The sequence below is a fragment of the Pseudophryne corroboree genome, chromosome 6, assembly GCF_028390025.1.
Source record: "Pseudophryne corroboree isolate aPseCor3 chromosome 6, aPseCor3.hap2, whole genome shotgun sequence".
Lineage (NCBI taxonomy): Eukaryota > Metazoa > Chordata > Amphibia > Anura > Myobatrachidae > Pseudophryne > Pseudophryne corroboree.
In genome coordinates this window covers 424,741,513-424,757,632 of record NC_086449.1, presented here as the reverse complement: position 1 = coordinate 424,757,632, position 16,120 = coordinate 424,741,513, and the positions used below count along the sequence as shown (strand labels likewise).

General features: G+C 46.3%; 1 protein-coding gene across 2 annotated transcripts in view; it reads right to left on the bottom strand.

Annotated features, from left to right (window-relative positions):
- Nucleotides 1–1,765: 1,765 nt before the first annotated feature.
- ARMC10 (armadillo repeat containing 10) overlaps nucleotides 1,766–16,120 on the bottom strand; it is an 87,177-nt gene continuing 72,822 nt past the window's right edge. The window contains exons 4-6 of one of the 2 annotated variants that reach the window (XM_063927001.1): nucleotides 13,984–14,160; nucleotides 4,502–4,573; nucleotides 1,766–2,119 (exon numbers count right to left, since the gene is read on the bottom strand). In XM_063927001.1, coding sequence (XP_063783071.1) covers nucleotides 1,853–2,119; nucleotides 4,502–4,573; nucleotides 13,984–14,160 — 516 coding nt within the window. In that variant the 3' untranslated portion in view covers nucleotides 1,766–1,852. The remainder of the gene's footprint in view (nucleotides 2,120–4,501; nucleotides 4,574–13,983; nucleotides 14,161–16,120) is intronic. The other variant, XM_063927002.1, reaches the window with a different exon arrangement.

Below are 16,120 nucleotides of genomic sequence, written 5' to 3'. Positions count from 1 at the left end.
TTCCTCAGACAGGGTGTCCGTCCATGCTGCTACAGCACTACACACCCAGGCCGACACGATCGCTGGCCTCAGTAAGGTACCCGAATGTGTATAAATGGACTTCAGGGTGCCCTCTTGCTTTCTATCCGCAGCATCTTTTAGGGTGGCCGTATCCTGTGACGGCAGGGCTACCCTCTTGGATAAGCGTGTTAAAGCTTTGTCCACCCTAGGGGAGGATTCCCAGCGTAACCTGTCCGTTGGCGGGAAAGGATACGCCATAAGCATCCGTTTGGAAATCTGCAGTTTTTTATCTGGAGATTCCCAAGCCTTTTCACATAACTCATTTAGCTCGTGTGAAGGGGGAAAGGTCACCACCTGCCTTTTTTCCCCATACATATGAACCCTCTTGTCAGGGACTGGGGTTTCCTCTGTGATGTGCAACACATCCTTAATTGCTATAATCATAGAACGGATGGATTTGGCCAATTTAGGCTGTAACTTTGCATCATCGTAATCGACATTGGAGTCAGAATCCATGTCGGTATCTGTGTCAACAATTTGGGATAGTGGGCGCTTCTGAGACCCTGACGGCCTCTGCGACATGGATCAGGCACGGGCTGAGACCCTGACTGTCCTGAGGCTTCAGTTTTATCCAACCTTTTATGCAAGGAATTCACATTATCATTTAAAACCTTCCACATATCCATCCAATCAGGTGTCGGCGCCGTCGGCGGAGACACCACATTCATTTGCTCCCGCTCTATTTCCACATAGCCTTCCTCGTCAAACATGTCGACACAAGCGTACCGACACACCACACACACAGGGAATGCTCTTTTTGAAGACAGTTCCCCCACAAGGCCCTTTGGAGAGACAGAGAGAGTATGCCAGCACACACCCCAGCGCTATATAATCCAGGAATAACACAGTAACTTAATGTTAACCCAGTAGCCGCTGTTATATTGATTTTTGCGCCTAATTATGTGCCCCCCCTCTCTTTTTACCCTCTTCTACCGTGTATCTGCAGGGAAGAGCCTGGGGAGCTTCCTCTCAGCGGAGCTGTGGAGAAAAAATGGCGCTGGTGAGTGCTGAGGAAGAAGCCCCGCCCCCTCAGCGGCGGGCTTCTGTCCCGCTTCAATGTACAATTTTTGGCAGGGGCTCATACATATATACAGTGCCCAACTGTATATATATGCAAAACTTTTGCCAAAGAGGTCCTAATTGCTGCCCAGGGCGCCCCCCCCCCCCTGCACCCTGCACCCTTACAGTGACCGGAGTATGTGGGTGTGTGTGGGAGCAATGGCGCACAGCTGCAGTGCTGTGCGCTACCTCAGTGAAGACTGGAGTCTTCTGCCGCCGATTTCGAAGTCTTCTTGCTTCTTATGCTCACCTGGCTTCTGGCTTCCGGCTCTGCGAGGGGGACGGCGACGCGGCTCCGGGATCGGACGACGAGGGTGAGATCCCGTGTACGATCCCTCTGGAGCTAATGGTGTCCAGTAGCCTAAGAAGCAGGACCTATCTGCAGAGAGTAGGGCTGCTTCTCTCCCCTCAGTCCCACGATGCAGGGAGTCTGTTGCCAGCAGAGCTCCCTGAAAATAAAAAACCTAACAAAATACTTTCTTACAGCAAGCTCAGGAGAGCTCACTGAACAGCACCCAGCTCGTCCGGGCACAGATTCAAACTGAGGTCTGGAGGAGGGACATAGAGGGAGGAGCCAGAGCACACCAGAATCTAAATTCTTTCTTAAAGTGCCTATGTCTCCTGCAGAGCCAGTCTATTCCCCATGGTCCTTACGGAGTCCCCAGCATCCACTAGGACGTTAGAGAAAAATCTATTCAGAACAAGAATGCATTCACACACAATATGAAGTTGGTTATAACTGTTTCAGTCTTGGAAGGTTAAAGTAAAGTCTAGAGACTTGTTGTTTTACTTCTATGTCAGGATGAAGTAATAATGGTTCCAGATTTCTCTGGAAAAGAGATGGATCTCCAAACAGAAGAGCATACAATGAGTCATTATTGTAGTGACAGTGTTGTTCTCTTCCTACATTCTCAAATAGATTTGCTGTGAATGTCAGCGCTCTGATGAGAATATCACTATTCATGCAGCTGCCGAAGAGAGAGGTCATTGATGGTTGTGCCTGTGAAAAGAGGAGATGTAGAATTATTGCTTGTAATAGTTATGTTCTATGTGCTCAAAATACCATCCTAAAACAGATACAGTAGTGGAATTTGAATTTGCACCAACAATAAATGGAAACGTGGGATTGGGGTGAAAAAAAAAAAAAAAGAAGAAGAATTTAACGGTGTGGTACTATGCACATTGGCAAGTATCATTATCTAACTGCACATGATTGCTGGAAATTATTTTACCAACCCATTTGGGTGCAATCATTTAGAAAACAGCTTTCAGCTGCGTTAACAGTAAAAGTGTTCTTGAACTAGTACCACAGGCAGAATAGGAAATGTGAGTGGGTGATGGAGATATAAAATAAAGGCCCATACACACTGGGCGATTTTGAGCTGAAAGCAGCTCACTTTTGGTGTGTTGAGCTGCTTTCAGCTCAAAGCCGCCGAGTGGGTATGCCCCAGCAGTGAGCGCTGATGCACGCTCCCGCTTCATCACTGGCGGCCGCCGTTCATCTACTGGTATTACCAGCAGAAGAACGGTAGGGTGAGCGGCTTTCCATAGCGTCCTGCTATGGAAAGCCGCTCACCCCTGCTGACAGCGCTGGGCAGGGGGAAAAGCGCTCAGTGTGTATGCACTGAGCACTTTTCAGCCCAGCGATCATCGCTGTGCATACACGCTGGGTAAAAACGCCCAGTGTGTATGCACCTTTAATGTCTTGAACAATTTGAATCATTCCCTATAGATTGTAAGCTTGCGAGCAGGGCCTTCCTACCTCTGTCTGTCTGTTTTTACCCAGTTTTGTTCTATTACTGTTGTTCTAATTGTAAAGCGCAACGGAATATGCTGCGCTATATAAGAAACTGTTAATAAATAAATAAATAAATTCCCAGACAATGCACTTGATCTGTGTTTGTCATGCAAAGCCTATTTCCAGAGCAGGAAAAGAGGGGCGGGCACAAACCAGGGAAACTTTCTGGGGTTGCTAGTGTCAATAGTCATCATGGCAACCAGGATTTGTCTAGCCATGCTTGATTACATCTGAATTTGTGCTCGTTAAGCAGTGAACCACCACTCAGCTGAAAAATGCTTCCCAAATAATAAGGTTGTATAATCATGCAGTTATGGTGGCACTATTCCATATGACCACAAGTCTTCTGCATGACACTATTTCCTCCAGGAGAAACACTTATATAGCTACAATTGCTTCTACAGCACTAAACTCCAGCCCATATGCGTACAAACCTATATTTCTGCATATAGTAATCTTTTAGGTCTGTAAAAGGAGGAAGCTCCTAAATGCTAATTATTGCAAAGATAAACTGTGCCTTACATTAATGACTAACACAATCTTTAAATATGTAAATACAATAGTACATTCTGCTGCCAGATGTGTATGTTGGACTGGTTTAATATCTTGCTGTAAGTTGTGGGGGAAGGATACTAAAAATATGTACAAAAGTAGAAAATTGGTAGTGCCTCCTTCTGCTAAAGCTGTTGGATGTAGCTACAGGCCCCTACATCCAGAATGGTATTTGATAATAGTGCTACGAGTCTGTAAGCATAGTGTGAAAAAGGTATATAAATCTTCAGGTGTACCTGTAGTAGTCTCTCGCACCTGATTCATAGCTAATATTGGAAGTATCAAGCGGAGTGATATTATGGTGCCTTTATAATTAGAGATCTGTAAGTCTGTACTTAGTTTATGATATTGTCTCCACTAAACAGCAAAAGAATTTCGAAAGTCTTTCCATTCCTGATGGTAGCCATGCTGGCTGTCCAGAGGACCCGATGGATAGGCCTTCTGGTACTCGCCTAAAGAAGGAGCTGACTGATGGGAAGAATCTGCACCCTCCGTTGACGCTAGAGTAGCGGGGTATAAGTCCCACTGATCTGCGGTGACCTGGGAAACTCGCATTCAGGTCCGATCAGCCGGCAAGGGAGGTTCCGGTACATCGTGCTGTCAATGCTGTGTCACTGGGTGGACCAGTAATGGGGTGAAGCAGACTCAGAAAATCAAAGCCACATAGTAACAATCTCCGTTTATGCACATTTTATTTTGTATGGTTTAAGAGGAGGCGCTGCAAATATTCTACTTTGATTTCTTGTAACTCTGGTGTTTTAAGGTGTTGGTGGATCCCTAGATTAACAGCCTTGCCTAAAAACAGTTGTACAAGAAAAGCGCCCTTATTCTTTGTTAAAAATATACACCGTTCATAGTCCCCAAGGTCGAAGGCTGGCAAAAATTGTCCTGTATGGATGACGCACATCTATTATTGGAGTAATTTCAGTGTGTCCTGCCTACATAATACAGCAATTTCAAAAGATCCAGTAATGGAAAAAATGGTTATTACAAGTAAAATGCTTTTGTACCAAACAATGAGAAATGTTTTACCTTACTAGCGAGTAGAGGAGTGGTCATTAACGGGTTCGCAGACATGTTCACAAGAACCTTTAATGTGTATTTCTGGACAAAAGAAATGACTTGGTGAAAAAAAAAAAAAAAAGAACAGCAGTCGGAATAAACCCTAAAAACTGCCCAATCTGAATAATCTGCAATATGTCTCTTGGCCAAAATTTTGGCATGGTACCAGTAGCACTGTCAGGCAACAACCACATATACTGTCAGTTGTGATAATCACAATTACCTTCCATCCTGATTGCTATATCATCATCAGTCATTTGTTTTGTAATTATACACACTACAATTTGTTGCCATTTAATTGGGAAACAGAAGCGTACACAGGCCCTTAGGGGTATATTTACTAAGGTGCGGGTTTATAGAAGTGGAGATGTTGCCCCTAGCAACCAGATTCCAGCTATTATTTTCAAGATGGTGCTAGATAAATAAGTAGAATGTGATTGGTTGCAGGGAGGAGACGGAGTGTTGCAAGGGCGGCGCGAACGTGGGCGGAGTCGGACAAACGGGGGCGTGTCGTGGGCGTGATCACGGCGGCTGCATGACGTTACACGCAGCCGCCGTGATCAGAGAGAAGGCGGCGGATCTCCTGCTGGCGCAGCCAAGCTGTGCCGGCAGGAAGCTTCCAGTATTTCTGCTAATAAGCAATTTCTGCTTGTTGTAAGGGGAAGGAGGGGGGGAAGGAGGCTCCGGTCAGCATGCTGGGCGGCCTTGCCCAGCGATGGGCGGCATCCAGCATGCTAGGAAAAGGATAGCAAATTCTGCTGATTAGTAGAATTTGCTATCCTTACTGAATTAGCCCCATAATCAGTGGGAGAGAGAGCAAGGGGCCAAATGTAATGAAGTCTGAATTAGCCAAAGTTGCGGGTTCCCAGCCGGACTGACATTTTTTATTTATTTTTTTAAACGGCAATCATTTACCAGGCATGGTTTTTTTCTTTGTACGTGATTGTCGCTTTTTAAAAAAAGCCAAATTCGGCTGGGAACCCACACCTCCGGCTAACTCGGACTTCATTACATCCTGCCTCTGGTGTCAAACCAAGGAGTGCAATTAAGGCATAAAGGCATTTGTGATCCAGCACACCTTTCTGTGTACCCCAAACTACAGTTTATTTTTAATTGTTGTTCCTATGTGTTGATGTTATTGTATGCCGTGGGTATTTATATTTATTGTTCTGTAATCTATCATTTCCATAAGTTATTCTTAAATGTTGCCAGGTGGAGTGTTTAATCAGAGATGAGAAAACAAGAAGTCTGGTTTAAACAATTAGTGAATGCGAGATATAATATTGTCAATCTTTTCATGTTTGGCTTACAAAGGTCATTGTATGCTGGTGCCCTGGATTGTACTTCTAGGCACCATCTCCACAGGGATCCAACAGTCACAAACTGCCATGAGGGGAGGACACACAGAAATACGGGATCTATGTACTAAGCCTTGGAAAGATCTAAAGTGGGCAGAGAAAGTACCAGTTAAACAGCTCCTAACTGCTATGTTAAAGGCTGTGTTTGAAAAATGACAGGAGCTGGCTGGTTGGTTGGTACTTTCTCTCTGCCCACTTGAGCTCTCTACAAAGCTTAGTACATAAACCAGCTATATCTTATTTCCCCACCTTTCACAATCAGGCTACTGCCCCTATTCCATCCACCACTAGCTCCAAATAAGTGTGAATAAAAAAGGGGGATATAACCTGAGCCTTCAACTGTACTGGTAACTTGGGACTGCTGTTCGGTCGCCTGTGTATGCTGTACCTGCAAAGCATCTTATCAGGCTCGTGTTTGTAACTACATGTCTGTATTTATAATATTATTATATAGATGATTCCTGGCAGGCACATATGCCTATGTGTCCAGATCTACCTCTGTAGCATTCATGTGAACATGCCATTACAGTACTTGTCCTAAGCTTACCCACCTGCTCTGCCTCTCAGAGTAGGAAGTCATTAAGCATAAGGTACCAAATCTGCATACAGATGCAAACACTTCTTTTTTGCAAATGTAATGCTTAAAAATGCATATTCTACAAAGAAAACCATAATCTGAATAAATCCAATTCTACAAGAGCCCAAAATGATAGTGTCCGCTATCTGAAATTACACATAGTAATTCTCTTGTATGCTTCAGTTTAATCATAATATGTAAAGGGATTTGGTAATCCCGGCAGTCGGGATGCTGGTAGTCATGTGACCGACGCCAGAATCCCAGCGTAGAAACACTGGCTGCCATCATCCCGAAGGTAAGTATTGGGGTCTCTGTTAAGGTTAGGCCCCGGGGTGGGGTTGGGGTTAAATACAAGGGGGGGTGTTAACCTTAGCCGCCACCCCTGAAGTCTTAGCTCCAGCCGCCACCCCAGGCGGGTTATGGTAGTGGTAAAATCATTTTCCCATCCCGTTGGCATTCTCATTGTCGGGATGCCGATGTCAGTAAAGTGTATCACACCCATTCTTTCATATCCTAAAGTGTTCAAGTCTCACTATTACCATTATATGCAATATAACAGAATAACTATTCCAATGAGTAAAATCATCCCTACTGAATATATAGGGGGTAATTTATTCTGTCTGAGTTCTAAAATTATACTGCTATTCGAAGACATAAAATTGTTCCATGACTATATGACATAACAGGAACAGGCTGGGTATTTTTATAAAGATTAGAGAACACAGTAAGAGATATTTTATTCCATACTAGAGTAGATTGCTAGGCATCATTAGTATAGGTGGATTGTAAGGATGTTTTAAGTGTTCAGTAACTGGTCATAGAATATTTGTAAACTAAATATATCTATTTCACCAACATTTCTGAAAGGCTAGATGTCAACTGTTAAGTTATATTTTACGTCATACAAGTTACCAAATAATAAGAATTTACTTACCGATAATTCTATTTCTCGTAGTCCGTAGTGGATGCTGGGGACTCCGTAAGGACCATGGGGAATAGCGGCTCCGCAGGAGACTGGGCACAAAAGTAAAGCTCTAGAACTACCTGGTGTGCACTGGCTCCTCCCCCTATGACCCTCCTCCAAGCCTCAGTTAGGATACTGTGCCCGGACGAGCGTACACAATAAGGAAGGATTTTGAATCCCGGGTAAGACTCATACCAGCCACACCAATCACACCGTACAACTCGTGATCTAAACCCAGTTAACAGCATGATAACAGAGGAGCCTCTAGAAAAGATGGCTCACTACAGCAATAACCCGATTTTTTGGTAACAATAACTATGTACCAGTATTGCAGACAATCCGCACTTGGGATGGGCGCCCAGCATCCACTACGGACTACGAGAAATAGAATTATCGGTAAGTAAATTCTTATTTTCTCTAACGTCCTAAGTGGATGCTGGGGACTCCGTAAGGACCATGGGGATTATACCAAAGCTCCCAAACGGGTGGGAGAGTGCGGATGACTCTGCAGCACCAAATGAGAGAACTCCAGGTCCTCCTCAGCCAGGGTATCAATTTTGTAGAATTTTACAAACGTATTTGCTCCTGACCAAGTAGCTGCTCGGCAAAGTTGTAAAGCCGAGACCCCTCGGGCAGCCGCCCAAGATGAGCTCACCTTCCTTGTGGAGTGGGCATTTACAGATTTTTGGCTGTGGCAGGCCTGCCACAGAATGTGCAAGCTGAATTGTACTACAAATCCAACGAGCAATAGTCTGCTTAGAAGCAGGAGCACCCAGCTTGTTGGGTGCATACAGGATAAACAGCGAGTCAGATTTTCTGACTCCAGCCGTCCTGGAAACATATATTTTCAGGGCCCTGACAACGTCTAGCAACTTGGAGTCCTCCAAGTCCCTAGTAGCCGCAGGCACCACAATAGGTTGGTTCAGGTGAAACGCTGAAACCACCTTAGGGAGAAACTGAGGACGAGTCCTCAATTCCGCCCTGTCCGAATGGAAAATCAGATAAGGGCTTTTACAGGATAAAGCCGCCAATTCTGACACGCGCCTAGCCCAGGCCAGGGCCAACAGCATGACCACTTTCCATGTGAGATATTTTAACTCCACAGATTTAAGTGGTTCAAACCAATGTGACTTTTGGAACCCAAAAACTACATTGAGATCCCAAGGTGCCACTGGAGGCACAAAAGGAGGCTGTATATGCAGTACCCCTTTTACAACGTCTGAACTTCAGGGACTGAAGCTAGTTCTTTTTGGAAGAAAATTGACAGGGCCGAAATTTGAACCTTAATGGACCCCAATTTCAGGCCCATAGACACTCCTATTTGCAGGAAATGTAGGAATCGACCCAGTTGAATTTCCTCCGTCCGGCCTTACTGGCCTCGCACCACGCAACATATTTTCGCCAAATGCGGTGATAATGTTTTGCGGTTACATCCTTCCTGGCTTTGATCAGGATAGGGATGACTTCATCCGGAATGGCTTTTTTCCTTCAGGATCCGGCGTTCAACCGCCATGCCGTCAAACGCAGCCGCGGTAAGTCTTGGAACAGAAAGGGTCCTTGCTGGAGCAGGTCCCTTCTTAGAGGTAGAGGCCACGGATCCTCCATGAGCATCTCTTGAAGTTCCGGTTACCAAGTCCTTCTTGGCCAATCCGGAGCCACGAATATAGTGCTTACTCCTCTCCATCTTATCAATCTCAGTACCTTGGGTATGAGAGGCAGATGAGGGAACACATACACTGACTGGTACACCCACGGTGTTACCAGAGCGTCTACAGCTATTGCCTGAGGGTCCCTTGACCTGGCGCAATACCTGTCGAGTTTTTCCCAACGGTTTATAATCATGTGGAAGACTTCTGGGTGAAGTCCCCACTCTCCCGGGTGGAGGTCGTGTCTGCTGAGGAAGTCTGCTTCCCAGTTGTCCACTCCCGGAATTGCTGACAGTGCTATCACATGATTTTCCGCCCAGCGAAGAATCCTTGCAGCTTCTGCCATTGCCCTCCTGCTTCTTGTGCCACCCTGTCTGTTTACGTGGGTGACTGCCGTGATGTTGTCCGACTGGATCAACACCGGCTGACCTTGAAGCAGAGGTCTTGCTAAGCTTAGAGCATTGTAAATGGCCCTTAGCTTCAGGATATTTATGTGAAGTGATGTCTCCAGGCTTGACCATAAGCCCTGGAAATTCCTTCCCTGTGTGACTGCTCCCCAGCCTCGCAGGCTGGCATCCGTGGTCACCAGGACCCAGTCCTGAATGCCGAATCTGCGGCCCTCTAGAAGATGAGCACTCTGCAACCAACACAGGAGGGACACCCTTGTTCTTGGTGACAGGGTTATCCGCTGATGCATCTGAAGATGCGACCCGGACCATTTGTCCAGCAGGTCCCACTGGAAAGTTCTTGCGTGGAATCTGCCGAATGGGATTGCTTCGTAGGAAGCCACCATTTTACCCAGAACCCTTGTGCATTGATGCACTGAGACTTGGCTCGGTTTTAGGAGGTTCCTGACTAGCTCGGATAACTCCCTGGCTTTCTCCTCCGGGTAAAACACCTTTTTCTGGACTGTGTCCAGGATCATCCCTAGGAACAGAAGACGAGTCGTCGGAACCAGCTGCGATTTTGGAATATTGAGAATCCAATCGTGCTGCCGCAACACTACCTGAGATAGTGCTACACCGACCTCCAACTGTTCCCTGGATCTTAGCCTTATCAGGTAATCGTCCAAGTAAGGGATAACTAAAATTCCCTTCCTTCGAAGGAATATCATCATTTCGGCCATTACCTTGGTAAAGACCCGGGGTGCCGTGGACCATCCATACGGCAGCGTCTGAACTGATAGTGACAGTTCTGTACCATAAACCTGAGGTACCCTTGGTGAGAAGGGTAAATTTGGACATGAAGGTAAGCATCCTTGATGTCCCGAGACATCATGTAGTCCCCTTCTTCCAGGTTCGCAATCACTGCTCTGAGTGACTCAATCTTGAATTTGAACCTCTGTATGTAAGTGTTCAAAGATTTTAGATTTAGAATCGGTCTCACCGAGCCGTCCAGCTTCGGTACCACAACAGTGTGGAATAATACCCCGTTCCCTGTTGCAGGAGGGGTACCTTGATTATCACCTGCTGGGAATACAGCTTGTGAATGGCTTCCAAAACTGTCTCCCTGTCAGAAGGAGACATCGGTAAAGCCGACTTTAGGAAACGGCGAGGGGGAGACGTCTCGAATTCCAATTTGTACCCCTGAGATATCACCTGAAGGATCCAGGGGTCTACTTGCGAGTGAGCCCACTGCGCGCTGAAATTCATTGAGACGGGCCCCCCACCGTGCCTGATTCTGCTTGTAAAGCCCCAGCGTCATACTGAGGGCTTGGCAGAGGCGGGAGAGGGCTTCTGTTCCTGGGAACTGGCTGATTTCTGCAGCCTTTTTCCTCTCCCTCTGTCACGGTGCAGAAATGAGGAACCTTTTGCCCGCTTGTCCACGAAAAGACTGCGCCTGATAATACAGCGTCTTCTCATGTTGAGAGGCGACCTGGGGTACAAACGTGGATTTCCCAGCTGTTGCCGTGGCCACCAGGTCTGAAAGACCGACCCCAAATAACTCCTCCCCTTAATAAGGCAATACTTCCAAATGCCGTTTGAAATCCGCATCACCTGACCACTGTCGTGTCCATAACCCTCTACTGGTAGAAATGGACAACGCACTTAGACTTGATGCCAGTCGGCAAATATTCCGCTGTGCATCACGCATATATAGAAATGCATCTTTTAAATGCTCTATAGGCAAAAATATACTGTCCCTATCTAGGGTATCAATATTTTCAGTCAGGGAATCCGACCACGCCAACCCAGCACTGCACATCCAGGCTGAGGCGATTGCTGGTCGCAGTATAACACCAGTATGTGTGTAAATACATTTTAGGATACCCTCCTGCTTTCTATCAGCAGGATCCTTAAGGGCGGCCATCTCAGGAGAGGGTAGAGCCCTTACAAGCGTGTGAGCGCTTTATCCACCCTAGGGGGTGTTTCCCAACGCACCCTAACCTCTGGCGGGAAAGGATATAATGCCAATAACATTTTAGAAATTATCAGTTGTTATCGGGGGAAACCCACGCATCATCACACACCTCATTTAATTTCTCAGATTCAGGAAAACTACAGGTAGTTTTTCCTCACCGAACATAATACCCCTTTTGGTGGTACTCGTATTATCAGAAATGTGTAAAACATTTTTCATTGCCTCCATCAAGTAACGTGTGGCCCTACTGGAAGTCACATTTGTCTCTTCACCGTCGACACTGGAGTCAGTATCCGTGTCGGCGTCTATATCTGCCATCTGAGGTAACGGGCGCTTTAGAGCCCCTGACGGCCTATGAGACGTCTGGACAGGCACAAGCTGAGTAGCCGGCTGTCTCATGTCAACCACTGTCTTTTATACAGAGCTGACACTGTCACGTAATTCCTTCCAACAGTTCATCCACTCAGGTGTCGACCCCCTAGGGGGTGACATCACTATTACAGGCAATCTGCTCCGTGTCCACATCATTTTTCTCCTCATACATGTCGACACAAACGTACCGACATACAGCACACACACAGGGAATGCTCTGATAGAGGACAGGACCCCACTAGCCCTTTGGGGAGACAGAGGGAGAGTTTGCCAGCACACACCAGAGCGCCATATATATACAGGGATAACCTTATATAAGTGTTTTTCCCCTTATAGCTGCTGTATCTTTAATACTGCGCGTAATTAGTGCCCCCCCTCTCTTTTTTAACCCTTTCTGTAGTGTAGTGACTGCAGGGGAGAGCCAGGGAGCTTCCCTCCAACGGAGCTGTGAGGGAAAATGGCGCCAGTGTGCTGAGGAGATAAGGCCGCCGAGAAGGGGGCGGAGCCTATCTCCCGTTTTTCTATGTATTCTGGCAGGGGTTAAATGCATCCATATAGCCCAGGAGCTATATGTGATGCATTTTTTGCCATCCAAGGTGTTTTTATTGCGTCTCAGGGCGCCCCCCCCAGCGCCCTGCACCCTCAGTGACCGGAGGGTGAAGTGTGCTGAGAGCAATGGCGCACAGCTGCAGTGCTGTGCGCTACCTTGTTGAAGACAGGACGTCTTCTGCCGCCGATTTTCCGGACCTCTTCTGTCTTCTGGCTCTGTAAGGGGGCCGGCGGCGCGGCTCTGGGACCCATCCATGGCTGGGCCTGTGATCGTCCCTCTGGAGCTAATGTCCAGTAGCCTAAGAAGCCCAATCCACTCTGCACGCAGGTGAGTTCGCTTCTTCTCCCCTTAGTCCCTCGATGCAGTGAGCCTGTTGCCAGCAGGTCTCACTGAAAATAAAAAACCTAAAACTAAACTTTTCACTAAGCAGCTCAGGAGAGCCACCTAGTGTGCACCCTTCTCGTTCGGGCACAAAAATCTAACTGAGGCTTGGAGGAGGGTCATAGGGGGAGGAGCCAGTGCACACCAGGTAGTTCTAGAGCTTTACTTTTGTGCCCAGTCTCCTGCGGAGCCGCTATTCCCCATGGTCCTTACGGAGTCCCCAGCATCCACTTAGGACGTTCGAGAAATTTATCAGTACGAAAAAATGTCCATGTCTGAATTTTGGAGCGAGTGTATATTGCGTTTAAAAAGGTTACAATCTGAACACAATGTGAATATAAAAAGTCACAAAACTCTATAATGATAATTATAAAATAGGACATATCATTGCAAAGTATAAAATATAAAAAAATATTGACACAAATTGCGAGTAGTAATGTCATCACTTCATCATTCAATAATACTTGTACAATAGGAGTAACGTACCCTCAAATTCAGATTTTTTGGGGGGTATTCAATGCTTATCGGATCCTTTCCGAGGGAAACAATCCCACAATGCAGTATTCAGATTTGGCTGTTCCCGACAATACCAATTCAACTTTTTTTTAAAGTCAGATTGACATTGTCGGAAACGGGGCTAAAACCTGTCTGATTTGGCCGTGTTTCCGACAAAACACGTGGATCAGTGGCTATTCCGCCGATCCACGTGTTCTCCAACAAGTCAGAATTGCCGCCTTGTCGGAAAGGATTGAGTAGGACGGAACAGTTTCCGTCCTAAAAAAGTTTGAAACTGCAATTGAATACCCCCCTATATGGACATGAAAACTCACCTACCCAATCATTCATATCCCTTTATAACAGTACACAAATGATACAAGTATAAAAAAAAATAGCCAATGACATTACACCTAGTAGCTGATCAGACATTTTCACTCTATTTTAGAGGGAGATTTATCAAATATAAAGACGTGGGGGTGTTGCCCATAGCAACCAGATTCTACTTATTTTATAGAATGCACTAGATAATCCGCTAGAATCTGATTGGTTACTACGGGCAACACCTTCACTTCTCCTCTTTGATAACCTGCACCCCATATTAAATATCATAGTTTTCTACAGAACTACTGAGACTTCCTGCTGTATTGACCAGCAACATTCTTAAGCCATCTTGCTTTTAATATACATCAAATACAGGTCAGTAGAAAGGAGTCTGTTTGAACTAGCACGTATATAGTATAATTACCTGTGTAATTTCATTTCCTTCCACCAGTATACGGAGAAAGCTGGGGATATAGTCTACCATCTTGACATGGTAGTTATTGGTGACCGACATATTAATAACAAGTCCTAAACCAGCCAGCAGGACGTCAGAATTCAGTGGAGATGTTGTGATATCCTTACATATTTCAGTGATGAACTCCTAAGTAACAAAAGCAATTACAGCAGCAGTGTAGCCATCACACAATAAGAAAACTTTATTGTTAAACTGGAACAAACATTTAAAATGTCATAGAATTTTTTTTTCCGTTCTTTTAAGAGTGGGCCAATTACCTCACAGTATAAAATCTAATGGTGCCCATACACTTGTGAAATTATTGGTACTATCCTTCGATTTCGACCACATCTGTGAGAGAAATCAGGGGATTGTATGCACATTTAAGGTACCTTTCGACGCGATGCGCGGGCACGCCGGTCGAATCTCGCGTCTCAAGATATTATGTGCTGCACTTAATATTTATCGAATTGGGCCATGATCGCATGCTGTTTTTTACCACTTTCGATTAATCACATCGCGATGTGCGATATGTGAAGACAGGAGACGACTTCCTGGCCACTCCTCTTCCCCTCACTGCGCACATGACTGGAGAGGAGGTTGGAAGCACGCTGCCCAAAATGCTGCGCCACTGCAAGCCCCATGTGGCCGCGCCCTAAACGCCATTATACTGTATACTGTGCCACTGACCACCAATGCTTATTATTCTTATTTAACACCAATGGCCACCGTTTCTGCTGCTCTACCCAGGATTATACAGCCCCCCCTGCCCAAAATGCTGCGCCACTGCAAGCCCCATGTGGCCACGCCCTAAACTCCATTACACTGCACCACTGCAACCCACATCCCACCGTTATGCTGCTGCACCCTGCACACCAATGTATTCTCACTACATATTTCAGATAACTCACACCAGTAACTGGAAAACAAACTTTAACCAGAATAGTTTACTTTTTTCATGTTTTTTAATTTTCCTTTTTTTGCATTCTGTAGATGTCCTATGAGAACCGTGAGTTTTTTTCTGGCTTCATCAGCCTGTACCGTGAGGAGGAGTGTCTGTGGCTGACGTCCTCACCGGACTACAGCAATAAGCAAAAGAGGGAGGCTGCTTATACACGGATGGTGGACTACTCCAAGCCCACCTTCTCTGCTGCCTTGGTGGCCTGGGTCCATAAGAAGATCGCCAATCTACGGACAGTCTTTGTGAAGGAAAATCGCAAGGTGGAGGAGTCCAAGAGGTCAGGGGCCGTCGCAGACAACGTGTATGTGCCACAGCTGTGGTACTTTAAGGATCTCAACTTCCTCCTCGAGAAAAGGTCTGCTAAGGAGTCCATGGTGGTGATGGCAGAGTTCGAGGAGGGAAGTCTGGATGTGGACGAGGCCGAAGGGATAAGTTGCCTTTTAAATAGTTTTACCTAATACATTCCTCCTGCCATGCCACAGCTCCCTCCCCATTGAAGAATGCATTATATTTTTCCCTGACCTCTTTTGCCCTTGCAGTGCCGCGTATAGTTGCTGCAGGTGGTCCAAAGGAGGAAATTGGCGCTGAAAAAAAAAATAGTTAGACTATCCACTAAATAGGTTTCTCTTTACCCTACAGACACATGAAGAAGACCTCAGCCAGACCCCTGCCCTCATCAACATCTCCCCTGAGGAACCTACCTCTCCGCCGCAACCTACTAGGAAGAGGAAGCCGCGGAAAACAAAATTTGTAGAGGACCCTCTCCTAGCGGAGGCATGTTCACAACTGCTGCGTAAACCGGACGAGTTTGACGACTTTGCTGCATATGTCAGCAAAACAATGCGGAAGGTTTCTGGGCAGCAGCAGGTCGAGTGCCAGCGCCTGGTGTCACAGGTGTTGTACGAAACACTATCAGGGCATCCGACACCGGAGTGGAGAGTCCATGGCCCTGAACCTAAAGCACCTGCTCCTCAATTCCCATTGTCATTTTGTTCACCACCACCCGCCTACCCTACATTTACTACTCCCCATCCCAGCTATCATTCCGGGTATCCGCAACCACAGGCCCAATCCAACTACCCTTCCTCCACTTTCCATCCTCCTCAAACCCTTCCTCATCAAACCATCCACCCTTCCCGTTTTCGT